Below are 16,949 nucleotides of genomic sequence, written 5' to 3'. Positions count from 1 at the left end.
AATTGAAAAGGTTACGTTCAAGCGTGACGTCGTTATCTTCCGCCTCTGTGACTTTCACATGATCAGCCCCGAGCCGTAACATGACAACCTCGTGATTCAGCATTTATCTGTTAAGTTCGAACCTGCAGCCGACTGCCGAGCACTGCCAGCTATTCCTGCAAAGTTAGCTTGCTCACGCGATCTCAAGAACAATGCATCGAATAATTGTTTTGCTTCTGTTGGAGTCAGTTTGCAGTAGCGTTTCGGGGAAGAAGAATGAAAAGTTTATTGTTTCCTCACTGGAAATGGCGGAAGAGATCAACACCATGAACATTGGGTATGGCTTGTTTAAGCGGGCTTAGTTCTATTTTTAAGGCCCGGTTTAGACGCCCAACCTTTCATGAGCCTAACCTAATTCGAGGCCGAACCAAATTATTTAGACGGGCTGAATTGATTCAAACGCCGATCTTAAGTTCAATAGGCGAAAATGGTAAAACTGCTTACAAAATACGTTATAATAATTAATGCATTAGGTTCGGTACATGAAAAGTCCGGCGTCTGAATCAAAGCCGTTCCAAGTCGCTCCAAAGGCGAAATCCCGGCCGAGCTAGGCGAAAAGAACGGCTGAGCCGTTCCAAATTGAAACCGGCGTTGCTAATTGATTCAGACGCCGAAATTTTCATGTACTTAATTTAATGTATACAGTATTAGGTTCGGCTGATGAAAAGTTCGGCGTCTGAACCGGGCCTAATAGTCTCTGCTAATTAAAAGTCCAAGTACTTAGTTTAGTACCCTGCATGATGTACACACAGTCAAACGTACTCAGTGAAGAGTGTCGAAATTTCAATATTACGGAATGTTAAATATTAACATGTCCCTATTCTCAATCTTGTCAAATATTGAAAATTTCGGTTTTTCTCTTTTAACAGTCACTGAAGCTGTTTGGAGGTTCCGCCCAGCAAACTGTAACATGCCATTTACCTTGATTTTTAAAAAGTTTCTGTGGTATCGGATCAAAGATATTGATACTGATACTTATGACTAGACTCTAAAAAACGGGAAACTATTGCTGACGCGTTAATGCAGTTATCATTGTCATATGCGGAAATTGCGTAAAAGATCGGTAAACAGGATGACAGGACATGCAGGATTGCTCTGAGATCCTTCGCCAAGAACAAGAATTGAAAGATCTTGTGCACTGAAGGAGGGGGGCATTGGGATTTTCGGTTTTGCGGTTTTGGCTATTTTTTTAGATCGGTTTTTCGGTTTTTGTTGCAAAAGACATCGGTTTTTCGGTTTTGGTGGTCAGTGCGGTTTGCGGATTTTTCGTTTTTTAGCATCTCGTTTTCGGTTTTCGTGAAAAATACTTGCGCTTTTTCGGTTTTGGTACCCGATGTGGTTTTTGGTTTTTCCCATTTTGTCCTATTTTGGGTTCCGGTTTCTGTTCGATTTGAGCAGCACTTCGGGGGTCGAATAGCCGCGAAACGCCAAAGTTATTTAGAGGAATGCGTGACAAAATAAATGTCATGGTAGGGGATCAAGCGTCTCCATTGACGCCCGGCGAGACTTTGAACTCGCAGACCAGGGCGACCATTTGGTCAGTTTGCGAGCTATGGCTTCCAACTTACCTCCCGCGCCAGCAACGAAAGAAGCAATTGTGGATTGTGTTGCGTTTTTTTACGAGGAGGGGAAAGGCGGCGAGAATTTTCGAAAGAAAAACAAGTTTAGATGTAAAGTGAAAAGGGAAGAGAGAAGCCTGCAGAAGCTTAAGAATAGTGTTTGGTAAGTCAATCGACAATCATTAATGTCATTATACAGTGAAACCTGTATTAAGCGGACACCGTGTTAAGCGGACACCCTCTATTAAGCGGACAGTAGACGAAGTCCCAAAATTTATTTCCCTTATTTACTTTAAATGAAACCTTTATTAAGCGGACATTTCTATTAAGCGGACGCGGACACCTAAAAAGTACGTGAAATAGTCATTTCTATTGTTACCAACCTGTATTAAACGGACACTTGTAATCAGATTCCACTACCCAACATGCCAGACACCGCAAATGCGAAAGATTACCTCGAATTGCCACCCACAACTTTTTCGATTTTTACATTAAAAAACGTTACTTGACGAACTTATTTGATTAGTTCCATAGTACAGTATTTTTTTTTCTATTTCGTTTTGTTTGTATACAGCTTGTTCCACTCATCTGATTTCTTCAAATTTGAGTTGCAATCTATGTTTATGGTACTATGACCAATCGGTCCACTTTGATAAAATCTACGCGAGTTCGCTGTTTGACATCTTGAAATCTCATCTGCCATCCGTTCACACCTATGCGGACGATACGCAGCTATATATATCGTTTAATACCGTTGATAAGACCAGCGAGGCTGATGCTGTGATTGCGATTGAGAACTGTATTCGTGACGTTCGCGCATGGATGAGAGATGATAAGTTAATGCTAAATGACGATAAAACTGAGTTCTTGATCATTGGCACGGAACGACAGTTATCAAAGGTGTCCGTTGACAAGATCAAGATCGGCCAAGCTGAGGTATCGCCTGCCTCTTCAGTGCGCAATTTGGGCACCTGGTTCGATTCTCATCTGGACATGTCGACTCATGTGTCTAAGACTTGTGCTAGCGCGTTTTATTATTTGTACAATATCCGGCACATTAGGAAGTATTTGTCTCGCGAGTCCACCGAGAGGCTTGTTCACGCGTTCATCACAAGCAGGCTTGGCTACTGTAATGGCTTATTGTACGGTGCTCCTGAGTTTCAAATTAAGAAACTTCAAAGAGTCATGAATGCCAGTGCTCGATTGGTTTACTGCGCACCTTAGTATTGTCACGTAACTCCTTTGCTAAGAGAACTCCACTGGCTACCAGTGCGCTTGCGCGTAGATTTTAAGATTCTCCTTGTTACATTTAAGATTCTTCACGGTGTTGCGCCTAGCTATCTTAAGGATCTTGTCTCTGTCTTATCGGACTCACGTTACCAACTACGCCGTAACAATAATGGTATATTGTTAGAAAGGCCTCGGCTAAGAACTAAGAAGACTTTGGGAGATCGCGCGTTATCGATGGCTGCCCCCTTTTTATGGAACAGTCTTCCTCTGCCAATAAGACAGGGAACATCAATGGACTCTTTTAAACGCTCTGTTAAAACATATCTATTTAAGAAGGCTTTTAGTTAGATTATTTATTTATTTATTTATTTTTAAATATTGTAATTTTACCGGGTAATTTTACTGGTTTTTAATTTAGTCATTAATAATATTGTAATGCGCTTTTGAGTATTTTTATCGAAAAAGCGCAATATAAGTATTAAATATTATTATTATTATTATTATTATTATTATTATTATAAAGAAATTAATGCAAACGTATATCGTCAAAGTCTCTGGGAGTATTCTTAACATTTCCACTGTTCATTTGAATAGCATTTGACATCTCATATGACGTTATCTATTGAAACCTGTATTAGGCGGACACTACAGCATTACCCGAGGGTGCCCGCTTAATACAGGTTTCACTGTATTTACATTACAATAGCTTAATCACTATAGTTTATCCCATACATAAAGCTCGTTTACGAAGACTTAATGTCCCGAATAGTGCTAATACATTGAGAATACGTAATATCTAAGCGTACAAGATCGAAGAGAGGTTAAGAGACTCTGTTCACAGGGTAATCAAACACGTTGCACGTTAGACAATCGAGTCTCCAAACTTTCAGGTGTTAGTTATCAAATGGAAATGTTCGATTAGAGATTTTCGATTGAAGTTTCCAGAGCTATAGCTTTTTGCGACTGCAAAATTGCAATTCTAAAGAGGACTTGTGTGCAAATTCTCCTATAACTAGCGGCTTTTCGGAAATTGAGCCGCAAAGTCTGGGCTCGAGAGAGCGGCAGAAACAAAGCCTATGATTTAAGCAGACACAAAAAGATACGAAGGCTTCAGACAAAGTCCATGACATTCACAAATACTTTGGTGAAATTAGTGTTAGTTTAGTTTGCTCTGTATGCCCCACTTGTCACCATTGTATCGGTTTTTGACGGTTTTGTATGCGGTTTTCGGTTTTGGCCGAATTTTTTTGCGGTTTTGCGGTTTTGGATGATTTTTTCCTTCGGTTTTGCGGTTTCTAATATACCCCAATGCCCCCTTCCTGAAGGCACCCCACGGTCGAGTATCGGTCGACACGTTATACGACATATATATATCGGCCAACTCTTCGTCGATGTCTCTGCCAACATTATTACTGTATTTTAGGCGGTCGAGTGTCGGTCTTCAGGTTTACCTATGGGTCGACCGCGTATCAACTGATATGTCGACCAATCGTGTTGGTCGGTATGATAATTCGTCCACTTATCGATCGACAGGCCAACGACATGCTTGGTGGACTCTTCTTCTGGGGTTATATTTTCTTTATTTTTTTTAGGGTTTTTAGAGTATGACTAGTGTCCGTGTGGCCTGTTTGGCAATTCTTAACGAACTCGGGCGAAAACGCTTGCTATAGAGGATAGTGACAGTGTCCGCGCGAGTCTTTTGTTAAACAAGATGCTATGTGAGCGTGCACTTCGGCGTCCTCGTTGTGGAATTAATTGTGAATGCGGAGGAATGGTCAGAAATCATATTTTTCCGGATACCCTTCCGCACAAATACCCTTACTTTTCTCCTTTGAGTAACAGATGTCTTATGTCTGCTAGTAGGAGGGGTCATCTCCTCTAATATCCTGTTTCAAATTCTGTTATGAAGAACCTGTATGCTATTACTTTTCGTCAAATTCCACGTTTCGGTTATAATTTCTTTCATAACTGATAAATAATTTGCGCACGAACAGATCTCAGTTCCACTTCCTTTATTTCCTCTACAACAACACTTTTCTTATGTACAGTTTCCTCCACACGTTCTCCAGCAACGTGACTAACATCAGTACACTCCGTCCCTTACAAACTTGCTGAAAATGCACAATCTCCACAACATCGCAACATAAACTTTGTGAAGAGCAATAACATACAGTACAAAAACAAGTATAAAAACACCTACTCTTCCAAACAACACTAAAAGAAGAACAATGATAATGAAGCTTATCACAACGGTTACGAAACCACGGTAACTGCGTTTTGCTTCTCGTTGTTGACAATTTGTCGCTTTCTGAATCGCTTCGTCTTCACGCAATGCAAACGACCGTACCTTTTCCTCGATCTTCCTCTTTCGAATCACTCTTGCTGCAATAATCTCCAGTAATCAAAATCTCTTCACTCTCAAACTTTATACACATTTTTGTCCCCCAATTTTTTTCTTGAAAGCATATAACTTGTGTTATCTTGACTTCCTTGAAACTGATTTCGAGATACTGGCCTCACTTCGGAAGCAAACTGCAAGTTTACTACATTCTTTAGCGTTGCAAATCCTTTAATAATTTGTGCTCCGCCTCAAATCTTTATTGTAGCCGAAAGAACTGGAAGTGATCTTGCGAGATCTCCAACCCATTCCGGTGTCACTATATCAAAACTCAAAACAAGCCCACAAGTAACAAACTCGCCTGTCGAACTAATTCGGAAACAACTTCGGGACATCCAAATGCAACTTTGAAACATTCCTGGGCTGCGCGAATCGTTAACTTCGCGCACCGCCGAAGTAATTAAAACGTCCGACTCTACATACCATAAAGGTAGCAACACTGGCGATTTCGACCGAGTGTCGACGGGCATATACCGACTAAGTATCGACTGCGTATTGGCCAATATTTTGGCCGAGTATTTGCTGACATAACGCTCGACATGTCGACGGTCTTTTGACCGCGTGTCAACTGATATATCCGTAGACTGAGTGTTGACCGGTACTCGGCCGAGGGGTGCCCAAAGTACACAAGATTATACTTCACAACTGCAAATATTGGTGCAATGAAAATAAAAGTTATAGCTAAATGTATTGTTCTCCCTTCATAAATAAAAATGAAGTAGTATAAGGGGAGGATACCAAAGAGAGGGAGAGACAATGCAGCTAAAATGGAAAAAAGCTTCCTTAAAATATAATTATATTAATTTTTTGTTTTACAGTCAGTCTAAAACGTGAGAGGCACTTTGCCACCAAAAGTGAGCAATCAGGCCGAGACGCTTATTGTCCCCGGCAGAGGTTTGAATTGTAACCCTACAACCGAAGTGTGTTTATAGTCTCCTGGAAAATTTGGAAGGGGTCCTGAGTCATTGTTCTTGATACCCTCACTTAATTTCAAACCACAGTTATTTCCTGCCACAGTATATGATTTGTCTTAATTAGTTTCAGACCTAAACCAAAATCCCATACTTAATATCAGTTAGTTTAGTTATTATCATAATTATCAGTGTAAGTATATTAAATACTAAAAATTATTTTATTGTACTGAGTAGATCTGCTGTTTGTCATATGATGCTAATTTGTATCTGCAGATGGAAGGCAACTGTTTATAAACAATTCGCTGGCATGGATTGGTCGGATGCTAAAAAGGTGCTTGGCAGTTATGGTCCATGGCCCAAAGATTCTCCTCCTAAACTTGTTAAACAGGATGTTGCTAATGAAATTCCCGACAGTTTTGATGCTCGTACAAAGTGGCCTGGCTCCATTCACGAGATTAGAAATCAGGTACAAAGTAGTAGAAGTAATAACAGCAGTGTTTCTGGAATGGCTCAAAATTTCAGAAAAGTGTCAAGTAATCAAATTATTCATGATGACAATGACTTACTTTCATGATGACTTTAGTTTGATTTTGTTGTTCTTCCATACACATTGAAAAATTACTAAACCAACATAAGATTAACCGGAAACATCAGGGAAGTAGCCCTTAGGTCAAACATAATATAACTACCATCAATGCAATGGCGCAGTACAAACCATTTGGTTGTAGATAAACAAACTTTTAATGCTCGATTTTTTTTTCATTCTTAGGGTGATTGTGGAAGTTGTTGGGCCTTTGGAGCCTCAGGTGGGTTAATGGTCAATATTAGTCAAGTTCTTTTACATTGGTGAAAAAACTATAGTTAATTTATGTCTAATTTTGTTTCTATGTTTTGTTTGTTTAATGCAGAAGTACTTTCAGACAGGTTTGCTATTGTGAGTAGCAATCGAATTAACGTGGTGCTGTCAGCTCAGCAGCTTGTTGACTGTAACACAGTGAATCATGGCTGTAACGGTGGCTGGCCCTTAAAGGCGTGGCAGTACATGTCCGAAGTTGGGTGAGTGGATTGGTTCCTGAAATTTTAATGTACAGATTTATATATATATATATGCCCAAGGATTGTTTATAGTATTTTTGGAGGTTACCATGACTGGATCTCAGAGTAAAAGTTCAACGATAATTTTTTAAGCTCTAGTTATCTAGACAATAAAACTTAAAAATTTAGCTTAATCCTGGGCTAGATCAAACCATCTGTCATGGAACCGAGAGGTACCCATTGCGCCTCGTGTAACTCAGTTTGCTTTCCTCTTTTTATTTGTCCAAAGCCTTCTGACTGTACAGTGCTATGGTGAATACACCGCAAAAACTGGAACCTGTAGGTTTAATGGATCATCTATCACGCAATGCCCCAGTGGCTACGGAACACCCAGATTCTACAAAGCAGAAAACGCATATACTGTCAAACAATCCGTATGTAAAGTCCTTCTTTGGTCACATGTATACTCATTTTTTTTAAATAAGAAGATAAAATAATATAAAATATTGTAAAATAAGAGTCACAAAGGAACAGTTCTACGGGATGTTTGTAAGTCTTGCTGTTCAATTTTGTTCGTTTGCAACTACCCAATTTTTTATTTGTAATACAAGTTCATTCGACTGCAAAACGTTTAACTCGTTAATTTGTGAAATACATTTATGGGCGATGTACTAAAAGGCTTTTAATTGTATTGAACAGAAAAAAAAAAACAGGATCAATGTTTTTCTTATAACTTACATTGCAGTACCTGCTACTATTATGTAGGTCTGCTTTTTTTTGTTTGTTTGTATGCCTTGACTGCTGTCATCATCAAACATTCTTTTGGTTGCGATCTGTCTGGTTTTCCACAGTAAGTTTGCGATGAATCCAACCAGCTGCTCTCTTCAGCACAACTCTCTTCTTTTACTTAGGTTGAAGCAATTCAGACAGAAATTATGACCAACGGACCGGTTGAAGGTACTACACATTAATGCTAATAAATGCAGAGAAGGTTATCTCAGTCAAAGAAAGCATGAAAAGTTCAGGCTTGCCGGGATTCGAACATTAGGGACTTTAAGCAAAGATTGCGGAAGGTTCTAGTACGGTGACCCGAAGTAATTTTATTTTTCGCCACCTGTCAATGCCTCAAGTCAGGGAGTTTTAGATACCTCGACGGCTATAGCGGTGAAAATGTCGCTTAAAAGTGTATTCGTGTTCTTTTATTCTTCGATATCCCTTATGAAATCCTCTTTCTCATTTGCCGAGGAAACAGGTTACATACCGGAAGATAACGCCACAGTGACCGGAGGCCGCATATGGCCCAACAGCCACTCCGAAGGAAGAGGCTGGTAGGAGATAGGTGCTATCAGCTTTTTTGGGGGGCAGCTACCGAGGTACACCTCATCCCTACACCGAGGAAACAAAAAATGAGCAGCGCTGCATCGTATCTGGTGCAGAGGTTAATAGGGACTTTAAGCAACGACTACGGAAGGGTCTAGCACGATGACCGGAAGTATTTTTCCCGCCACGCGCCAATGTCTCAAATTCAAGGTACCACGGCGGCCATAGCGGTCAAAACGTCGTTTTTCAATAAAAAGTATATTCGCATTGTTTCATTCTTTTTCGCAATTATCACAAGTCGCTTATTTTGTCAAATGAAGGCAAACTCATAGGGGAAAAAAGTTCGTCTTGGTTTGTTTACGTCCTCAATAAAACGTGAAGTTAGGCATTTCCACGTCGTGGTCGTGAAGTGATGGCAAAGAAATGTTGATAAAACAATGAGATGCAAGTGCAAGTTGTTGATTTGCTAATTAAACTCACTGACTGGCCGTACTACGCTTCCCGAATACGTAGAAGATCATGGCGGGCCATAGTGTCTTGTACGTTAAGTACTTAGTTGCATTTTAGGTGCTTAGAACGCCAGTGTATATTTGAAACAGAATCGTAAGATATACGCATTTTATCCTTTTTGGTCATCCTTGGAAATTTCTGAAGGTTCATTTTTCGATCATGAGCCGCAAATTTCGGTGTCAAGCACGACACCCAAGTGAAAAATACAGTCAAAGACGCAAACTACAATTGACGGGAAAGGTACTTTCCCTTAAACAGAGTACCCTTGGGGGATTCCAAAGTTCCTGTTAGACCTTCAGTACAAAATGTTCTCTCCATAGCAGAGAGGAGTTCTTTTTCAACTGAGCTGTCGATGATTTCTACTTCCGGTTACTTTGAGTAGTCCACGACGATAAACAACTACTGTTCCGCCGTTGGAAAATGGGCCGCATAAATCGGCTGAGCCTTTTTTACTCAAGATCCTTTAGGTTTGGGAGACACTTTTAAAGGTTCGCGCTAAGTGTTATTGACGATACCTTGGCTGGGTATACAGTCAGTGATTCGCCTCTCAACAATTTTGTCGCTTCCTAGGAACCATACCTTTGAGTGAAGCAGCTTTTTAGTTTAACAATTCTCAAACCTTTCAAGTCTGATTATGGAACCCTATCTTTTTTCAGCTGATTTCACGGTGTACCAGGACTTCTATTCGTATCGCAGCGGTGTTTATATTCATACCAGTGGGCAGCAAGTTGGAGGACATGCCATCAAGATGCTCGGGTTCGTCGGGTCACTTATTGCTAGATTATTGATATGATTGTTATTCTCTATCTTTATGTTAAGAGGATTCTACTTTTCTATATCACGGTTTAGCTACTAGAATAAGATGCGGGATGCAGGCAAACTATCATTTCAAGAAGAAATTCTATTTGTGTGTGTGTGTGTGTGAAATTCTACCCATGCTGACTGACTCATCAGTCTCGGCAAATTAAACAACTAGTCAACGGCTTAAATAATCAAATGATAATTATTATTAGTCTTTAGACAGATTTGATACTCAACTCGTAGCTGAGCCCTGGGATCTGGCATTGAGCTGTTTTCTTAGACGTGAAAGTTTGTATTACCACCAAAGAGAGCAAAAATAACAGCCGTCTTCCAGAAAACCCGTCGCAAATAAGACGCAAACGTCTTGACTAAATGACACAAAAAAATATGTTTGCGTCCAAGATAAGGCGCACATTATATGCTCTTATAACCTGATGGTAAAGTTTTTGTCTTATTTAAGACGCGTCTTTTGTTCTATGTCTCCAGTAGAAATGGCCCTATTCAGTAACGTGGGTAGCAGTGCACAAGCCTACAATCCTATCCATTGGCGCTTCATATCGGTCAAACCGACTGGTTTCTAAACGCTAAGCTTTAAATTAACGATTTGTTTTCGATAGCCAGCTGTGGATATAACGGAACACAAGCGAGGAGACCCGATCGTGACCTTCAACCGTCTCGTGATTGTAACTATTACTAAGCTATCAGTAATGCAATGAATTATCTTTTGAAATCGTTTTAATCTGTTTTTTTAGATGGGGTCGGTCCTCAGAAGGCGTTGATTATTGGGTATGATTTTTTGCTTTGTTTTGGTTTTTTGTCGTAGTGTTAATTATATATTATAGAAGGTGTGTTGACTGATAAGGTAGGCCGTAAGGTAGAGTTAGGGTTTAAGGGTTAGGAAGAAGGAATTAATACTTTGTGTGTGTTGTTGCACATCTTCCAGCTGTGTCGTTTTTCAGACGATGCACATTGCTTTCCACTTCACCAGTTACTTTGCCTTTGAACAACTTCGATGAAGGCTAGGTGTCGTTTTGACGACCAAACATGCGTAAAACTTGACAATTTTTGAGATTTGATTCATTAAAACGAAAAACAGAAGGGATCTCGTCAAGAATATAGTTGATTCCTCTCTACAACGGCCACCTTGGGGACTGAAGAAAGTGGCGATTGTAAAAGAGGTTGAAACAAGAGTGAATATATGGACTGTCCGCCAAAAAAATGGCGGTTGTAGAGAGGTGGCCGTTAGTGGAGTTTGGACTGTATTTTGCCTAATAGTATATAGAGGATATTACACGGTGGCGAGAAGATATGAATTTTATGTTCGAGGGGCAAGAACAATATCTCACGAGTGAGCGAAGCGAACGAGTGAGATATTGTTCTTGCCACGAGAACATAAAATTCATATCTTCGAGCTAACGTGTAATGTTCTTTTTATTATATGGAGAAACCAATTCAACAAAAGCAAAAGGCGGGAATCGTGACGTCATTGAACGATACGACACTCACAAAGGTGACATACGGAAAATACGCCACTCGGGTCCCGGATGAAGTGGCGTATGGAATCTACGAGTGGTTTAGTTCCCAGTAAAACACTCTCCTCCATATAATAAAATAAAATATGCCTTGTTTTTAGATTTGTGCCAATTCCTGGGGACCCAAGTGGGGAATGGATGGTGAGTGTTTATTTTCTCTGCGTTGGTAGCGTAGCATTCAAATATTGAAATACTACCCGTTTTGATTGTAAGTTAATTATATTTGCACTTAAACTATGTATTTATTTTTAATTACCAGGATTTTTCTACATTCGCCGAGGCACAAATGAGTGCGGTATCGAAAGTGGAGTAACAGCTGGAATTCCTGCTCTGTGAAGAGAACAAAATCCACTTTAAAGTGTAATTTAGTTTGTTTACAGTCGAGCCTCTTCTGTGATGACCATAAATACAATACTTAGTGTCTTCTTTCGAAGAGGTGTGACTGTATAATCTGAAATTTATGTTCATATTTTTAAGGAATTGATCTTTTCACAGTTGTATGAAATTGTATAGTCGCCTTGTCGAATTAAACAAAAAGAAACAGGTATAAGCCATTTTGTCGTTTATCTCTCGAAAATCACATTACTATTAATTGGCAGACTTCAAAGGTGTTCTGTTGGTCTTCGTGTACCGTGACTGTTGTGGATTAGTGGTTACCCATGGTTACTGGTAAACTCCATGTACTGAGTATTAGGCGTTTATGGAAGGAAAGGGGGACGGATTATATTCAAGAAGACCTTAAGTGGAATTCTTAGGTACCAAAAATGACAAAAAAGCTGCCAAACGCTTGTATTTTTTAGTGCAATTAAAACGTGCAAAAGTATCACCCGAAGAACTGGTTCAGTTCGATGTAGCATGCATCCAGTCTGTTTAACTCCATGGCTGCCAGTTTTTTTTATTTTAGTCTTCCACAATATCTAAGTTTACAGTTTTGAACGGATACAGAAACGTGCCCTGAGGATATTGATAACTTTTTCCTTGCGAAGTGCACTACTCAGATGCCCTGTCACGTTCAGGCCTTGTTACGTTAGGGAAAAGAAGGACAGCGCTGTGTAAAAAACTTTTTAACAAAATTGTAGAAAATCCCATTGATGTTTTGCACCCTCTCATACCATTCAACGAGGGACCCTCTGAGTACCTTAGGAACTCTAGATCATACTGTGTAAAACCATGCAAGAACAATAGGTGCCGTGATACCTTTATTAACAAATGCGCAGTTATTTTATAACAGTTCATAGTTAGTCTAAGATTTTATATTTTCGTAGTGGTAGGATTCATATAGTTAGCATGCAACTAGTTTTGTAATAATATTTCATAACTTTTTTCTTTACATTGTAAAACTTATCAATTCAGTCCATACTGCTAGTAAGGTATTCAATAAACCATTTTACTTCTACTTCTGAAAGCTACTCCACAGTCGTTATCGTTGGTCGTTTGCCGGATTTTTACTATAACCCCACTTTTAAGTCCTATTTAACATGTAATTTGTTTGGTAAATATGTTGTTTAATGATGCAATAACAAGGTTACGTGTTGGCCACTTTTATCTAATGTGTACGTATTTGAATTTATAATTTAGTGGATTAGTACATGACACCATAATTATCAATGTTGATACCAGACGTTGCTCTGGATGGCTGCCCCGTCACTGTTAAAAATCGTTATCATGTTGTTATTTGGGTCTGAGTTAAGTTAAGACACCCCCTGTAAAGAACAGCAAATGATAGACAGGGGTGTTGTTTCCTAGGGGCGGCTCAGCGTGTTTAAATTGGTGGTGTGGACCTGATTTAGTACTTCTTAGTTTTACATATCAGCCGTTAATACATGCAAGTTTATGTTCATTGTGTTAATTGTGTAGCGACGTTGCAGTGAATTGCGTATTATTTTGAGTAAGCTATAATTGCTCTGTGCGGATACACGATAGACTGAGGTGGTTTAATCATCGCTAATCCATTTGATTCGGGCAAAGCTTCTTCGTTTCCTTCTTCGAAGGACGATGAGATTTGATTTTCCCTAGGTTAGTATGTTATTCTTAATCGATTGATATTTACATATATATAAACTCAATCCAATGCATGAGTCAATTCAGTTAATAACGCAAGCAATTCGGCGCTAGCGAATACTTTGTATGACATCCATACCAGCCAGGCAGTAAAATACATACTCAGATACTTCTGTGACAGCTGCGTGTAAACTCGTGCAGGTAATACCGAGTCCAACGTTCATTTAAACCAAACCGGTCTCCTAATACAGTCGCTCAATTCTATTTAGCTAAAGGATAAGCGTACAATCGCTATTTACAATGCCTACAAAAGTACGATTGAAGAAGTGATTTGCATGCTTCAGAAGCCAAACATTAAGCAAAGAAAAAGTGATGCTAGTTTCAAAGAAGATTCCTTACTTTCATCAGACTTTACAGGTTTCTTCGCTACTGCCAAAAAATTGGCTTTACACCAGATTTGCTCGACGGGAATTCGGATGAAAGAAAGTACAAACTAGGGGCAAATCAGGTACGAATTACCGAATTACCCCCTCAAGGTGCGAATACAGCATTTTACCTTCTTTGCTTCTAATTTGCTCCTTGTCTACCTTTTTTTCTGTTTTCATCATATCTGTCCGCCCCAAGAGTTAATTTACGTACTTGGCAAGTTTTGTGTTTTGTCGTCTATATTTTAGGCATTGAACTCAAGATTTCTTGACTATTTTATCTCTTTAAAAATGAACTCCAATCTTATGGCTTTTGAAAGTTTCAAATTGTGTCATGATGCACATTTTAGTTTTTGTGCTCGATAGAAATACTTTTAGTTAATATATTGTTTAAATTGTTTGTGGTGGGATTTTTTTTACCTTTTTGTAAGATAACAGACAAGATATTACGGAGCTTCCTAGAGTACCTAAAAATATGTCTTATCGCTGTTTCACCTTATTATTCAAAATTTTACTTATGACAGCGCCATTTACATAAAAAAGCCAACAAAACTTGCTTAATTAAAAACAAAAATAAAACCAGTAACAGAAAACAAAACTGAAGGGACTTACTTTTGCTTTTCGGTTCAAGATAACTTTTACATTCCGGTTAAAGTCGACGAAATTCAATAAAAAAATAAAAATCATGTTTTTATATCAAAGTAGGTTTTATTAGTTTTAAACGTGATGTTTGGCTGTGAGGTAAATGGAACGCTCCGAACTTCTTGTCCTTTGATGATGGCGACAACACAACAAAGTCGTCTCTCGTTACAGATTATAAAAAAAAATGAGTTACGTGAGAATACAAACTTCTTAGTTTGACTCATTTAAAACGTTTTGCCAATGCTTTTAAGTGAAGATAAAGAAAGGAGCTAAATAATGTATTTGCCATTTGGAAGGTTCATGGTAAGCACGTGAAAGCCTAAGCTTTCCTAACCAATCCGATGAAGGAGGCGCACCCACTTCTATGTAATATAATGCTTTAAGCTCTCAATCTGAGCCTCAAGGTTTTTGTATACTTTTTCTTGGCTGACAAGTTTACATTATATAGGTGATTAAAATCGTATTGAAGATAAGGCTTATATACCGAAAAACTGAGATTTAAGTGCGCGGTCCACAAAGAGAAAGTTTCAGAAAACTCGAGAAATAGCCTAACCTATGCTGACAGATGCTTCAGTTGCCTTATATTATTGTTATTGTTGTTGCTGTAAACGTGGAGCGTATGGTCATTTTGTTGCTGTTGAAGTATAACAATTTATTATGCTTAAGAAATAACGAACATTTACAGTTTAAAGAAGGTTGACTTTGTATGCTGACAAAACGAACAAGGTTTTGTGGTGGAATTGTTGTCGAACCAAACTCAATAATATATTGCATTGTTAAACAACCTGCCTGGCTTCGGTCTGCAGGATCCGGTCTTAGTTCTTGTGCAGTGCTTATATCAGTTTGGATCCACCTGTATAAATAAACGTCACCAATACTATAACATGTCTCCACTCAAACTGATCAGTGTATGTCCGGTATATAAAGTAATTTCATTTCTGATTTTGAATAACACAAGGAACTGACACCCGTGTAAAAGGGCCAAAAATACTTATTATCTGAATACAGGTTAAAATATAGTAAACTGTTTACAACATCATTGAAGAACAAGGGTACAGTTTTAATATGGAACTGACCAATGGAACACTATTAGGTAAGCACGCTTGTTGTTTTATTTCATTTTTTTTTTTTTTTTAAAGTAAAAGTAAAATAATAATTTGCAAATACAAACTTTTGTACTCCAAGACCCTCAAATTGAACTTGGAACGTCTAAGAACCTTAAATTTTGTATCCTAAATGACTAACATAATCCGGCGGTTTAGCGCACTCAATTGTTACTTTTAGACCTTTGCCAATGAGTGATTTTCGCCGGGCATCAGTGACGGAGACATTTCTATGAAGCTTACAATGCGCATAGATATTACTTGATTTATACGCGGAGATCTTGCCATATACAGAAAGTAAAAATCAACGATTCCTGATGGAAAGTCGCGCGTATTAGAAAACCGTCGCGAAGGATCTGGCTTAGGTAAAAAGGCATAATTATTGAACAAAATATTTCCCACTGACAGTTAAAAAGTAATCCACTTGATTCATTTAATTTGAAGATTCAGAAAAAAAATCTATAAGAACAATAGACAAGAAAATAGAACGTATTTGGTTATTAGCTTCTGTGAGCTTCTGTTGAACAGTGACGAAAGGAAATCAAACTACAGGAGGTTAACATGCTTTGTCAAAACTACAGCCTAGTTGCATCAATTCTTCAAAGGCTCGCTAATCTGGTGTCATCAACTTACAGCAGATCCTGTAATGAAACTTTGTGCACTTTTAAGCCGAATGAATACATTTATTCAATAAACCTGATAATGGATAAGTTCGGTTGTATGTGGAATTGACAGGCACCAATTTTTTTGTAATAAAAATGCAAATCGGCCTTTCCTGCACCTGTCTGTCAAAACACGGCTTTCTTTCAGTTTTACCTCACGGTAAACATTTGTGTTTGGAAGCACGCCATCACTGACATGCTATTCAAGACCCTTCAGGACGACCTCCTGGCTCAAATAAATATAATTATATAAATATATCAAATCACCATTTTTTTATTTCACTGTGATTGCAATGTGAAAAATATGATCTCCAATTTTGTCCTTTTTGGCGAAGTCTTTCTCGATACGTGCTTTAGGTCATTGGGTTTTCCTTTTACATCACTACCTATTATTTTATTCCCTGGGTGAAAGTCACTTGTGAAATCAAATCCTCATATCAATCTTTTTCTTTTGTAAACGCAGTTTGATAGCCTCATTTGACGCAGCGAAAATTGAAAATCTAAGAACACATAGCCCTGAGTCGCAATCCTCGCTGTCCTATTTACTCATGTAGTTGGTTAAAATTGGTCGATCCGCAGTTTTTAAATATCCGATTTTATTCTGGAAATGCTGAAAATTGGTCTAATTTAATTACAGTAATTCAGGCCTTTTTTTCATGATCACTTTACCTACGCACAATGGTAATTTGATTTTTCTCCTTGTAGACTAACGTGCAAATTAATTGTTTAGTGCTATTTGCGTCTATTAGTATATTCCACCTTCAAACAAGTAGCAATG

At 38.6% G+C, this 16,949-nt stretch overlaps 1 protein-coding gene across 1 annotated transcript; it reads left to right on the top strand.

The window, feature by feature from the left end:
• The first annotated feature begins 60 nt into the window (after window positions 1-60).
• On the top strand, window positions 61-11,970 carry LOC140943523 (uncharacterized). Its single transcript, XM_073392611.1, has 10 exons — window positions 61-316; window positions 6,414-6,606; window positions 6,910-6,946; window positions 7,049-7,196; window positions 7,465-7,609; window positions 8,087-8,132; window positions 9,662-9,761; window positions 10,559-10,592; window positions 11,440-11,479; window positions 11,598-11,970. Exons 1-10 carry the CDS (start codon window positions 192-194, stop codon window positions 11,672-11,674), a joined length of 945 nt encoding a protein of 314 aa, XP_073248712.1. The 5' UTR covers window positions 61-191; the 3' UTR covers window positions 11,675-11,970.
• Window positions 11,971-16,949: the final 4,979 nt, after the last annotated feature.

This window comes from Porites lutea, chromosome 7 (genome assembly GCF_958299795.1).
Source record: "Porites lutea chromosome 7, jaPorLute2.1, whole genome shotgun sequence".
NCBI lineage: Eukaryota > Metazoa > Cnidaria > Anthozoa > Scleractinia > Poritidae > Porites > Porites lutea.
The sequence above is the reverse complement of the archived record's forward strand: the minus strand, read 5'-3'. Positions and strand labels throughout refer to the sequence as shown.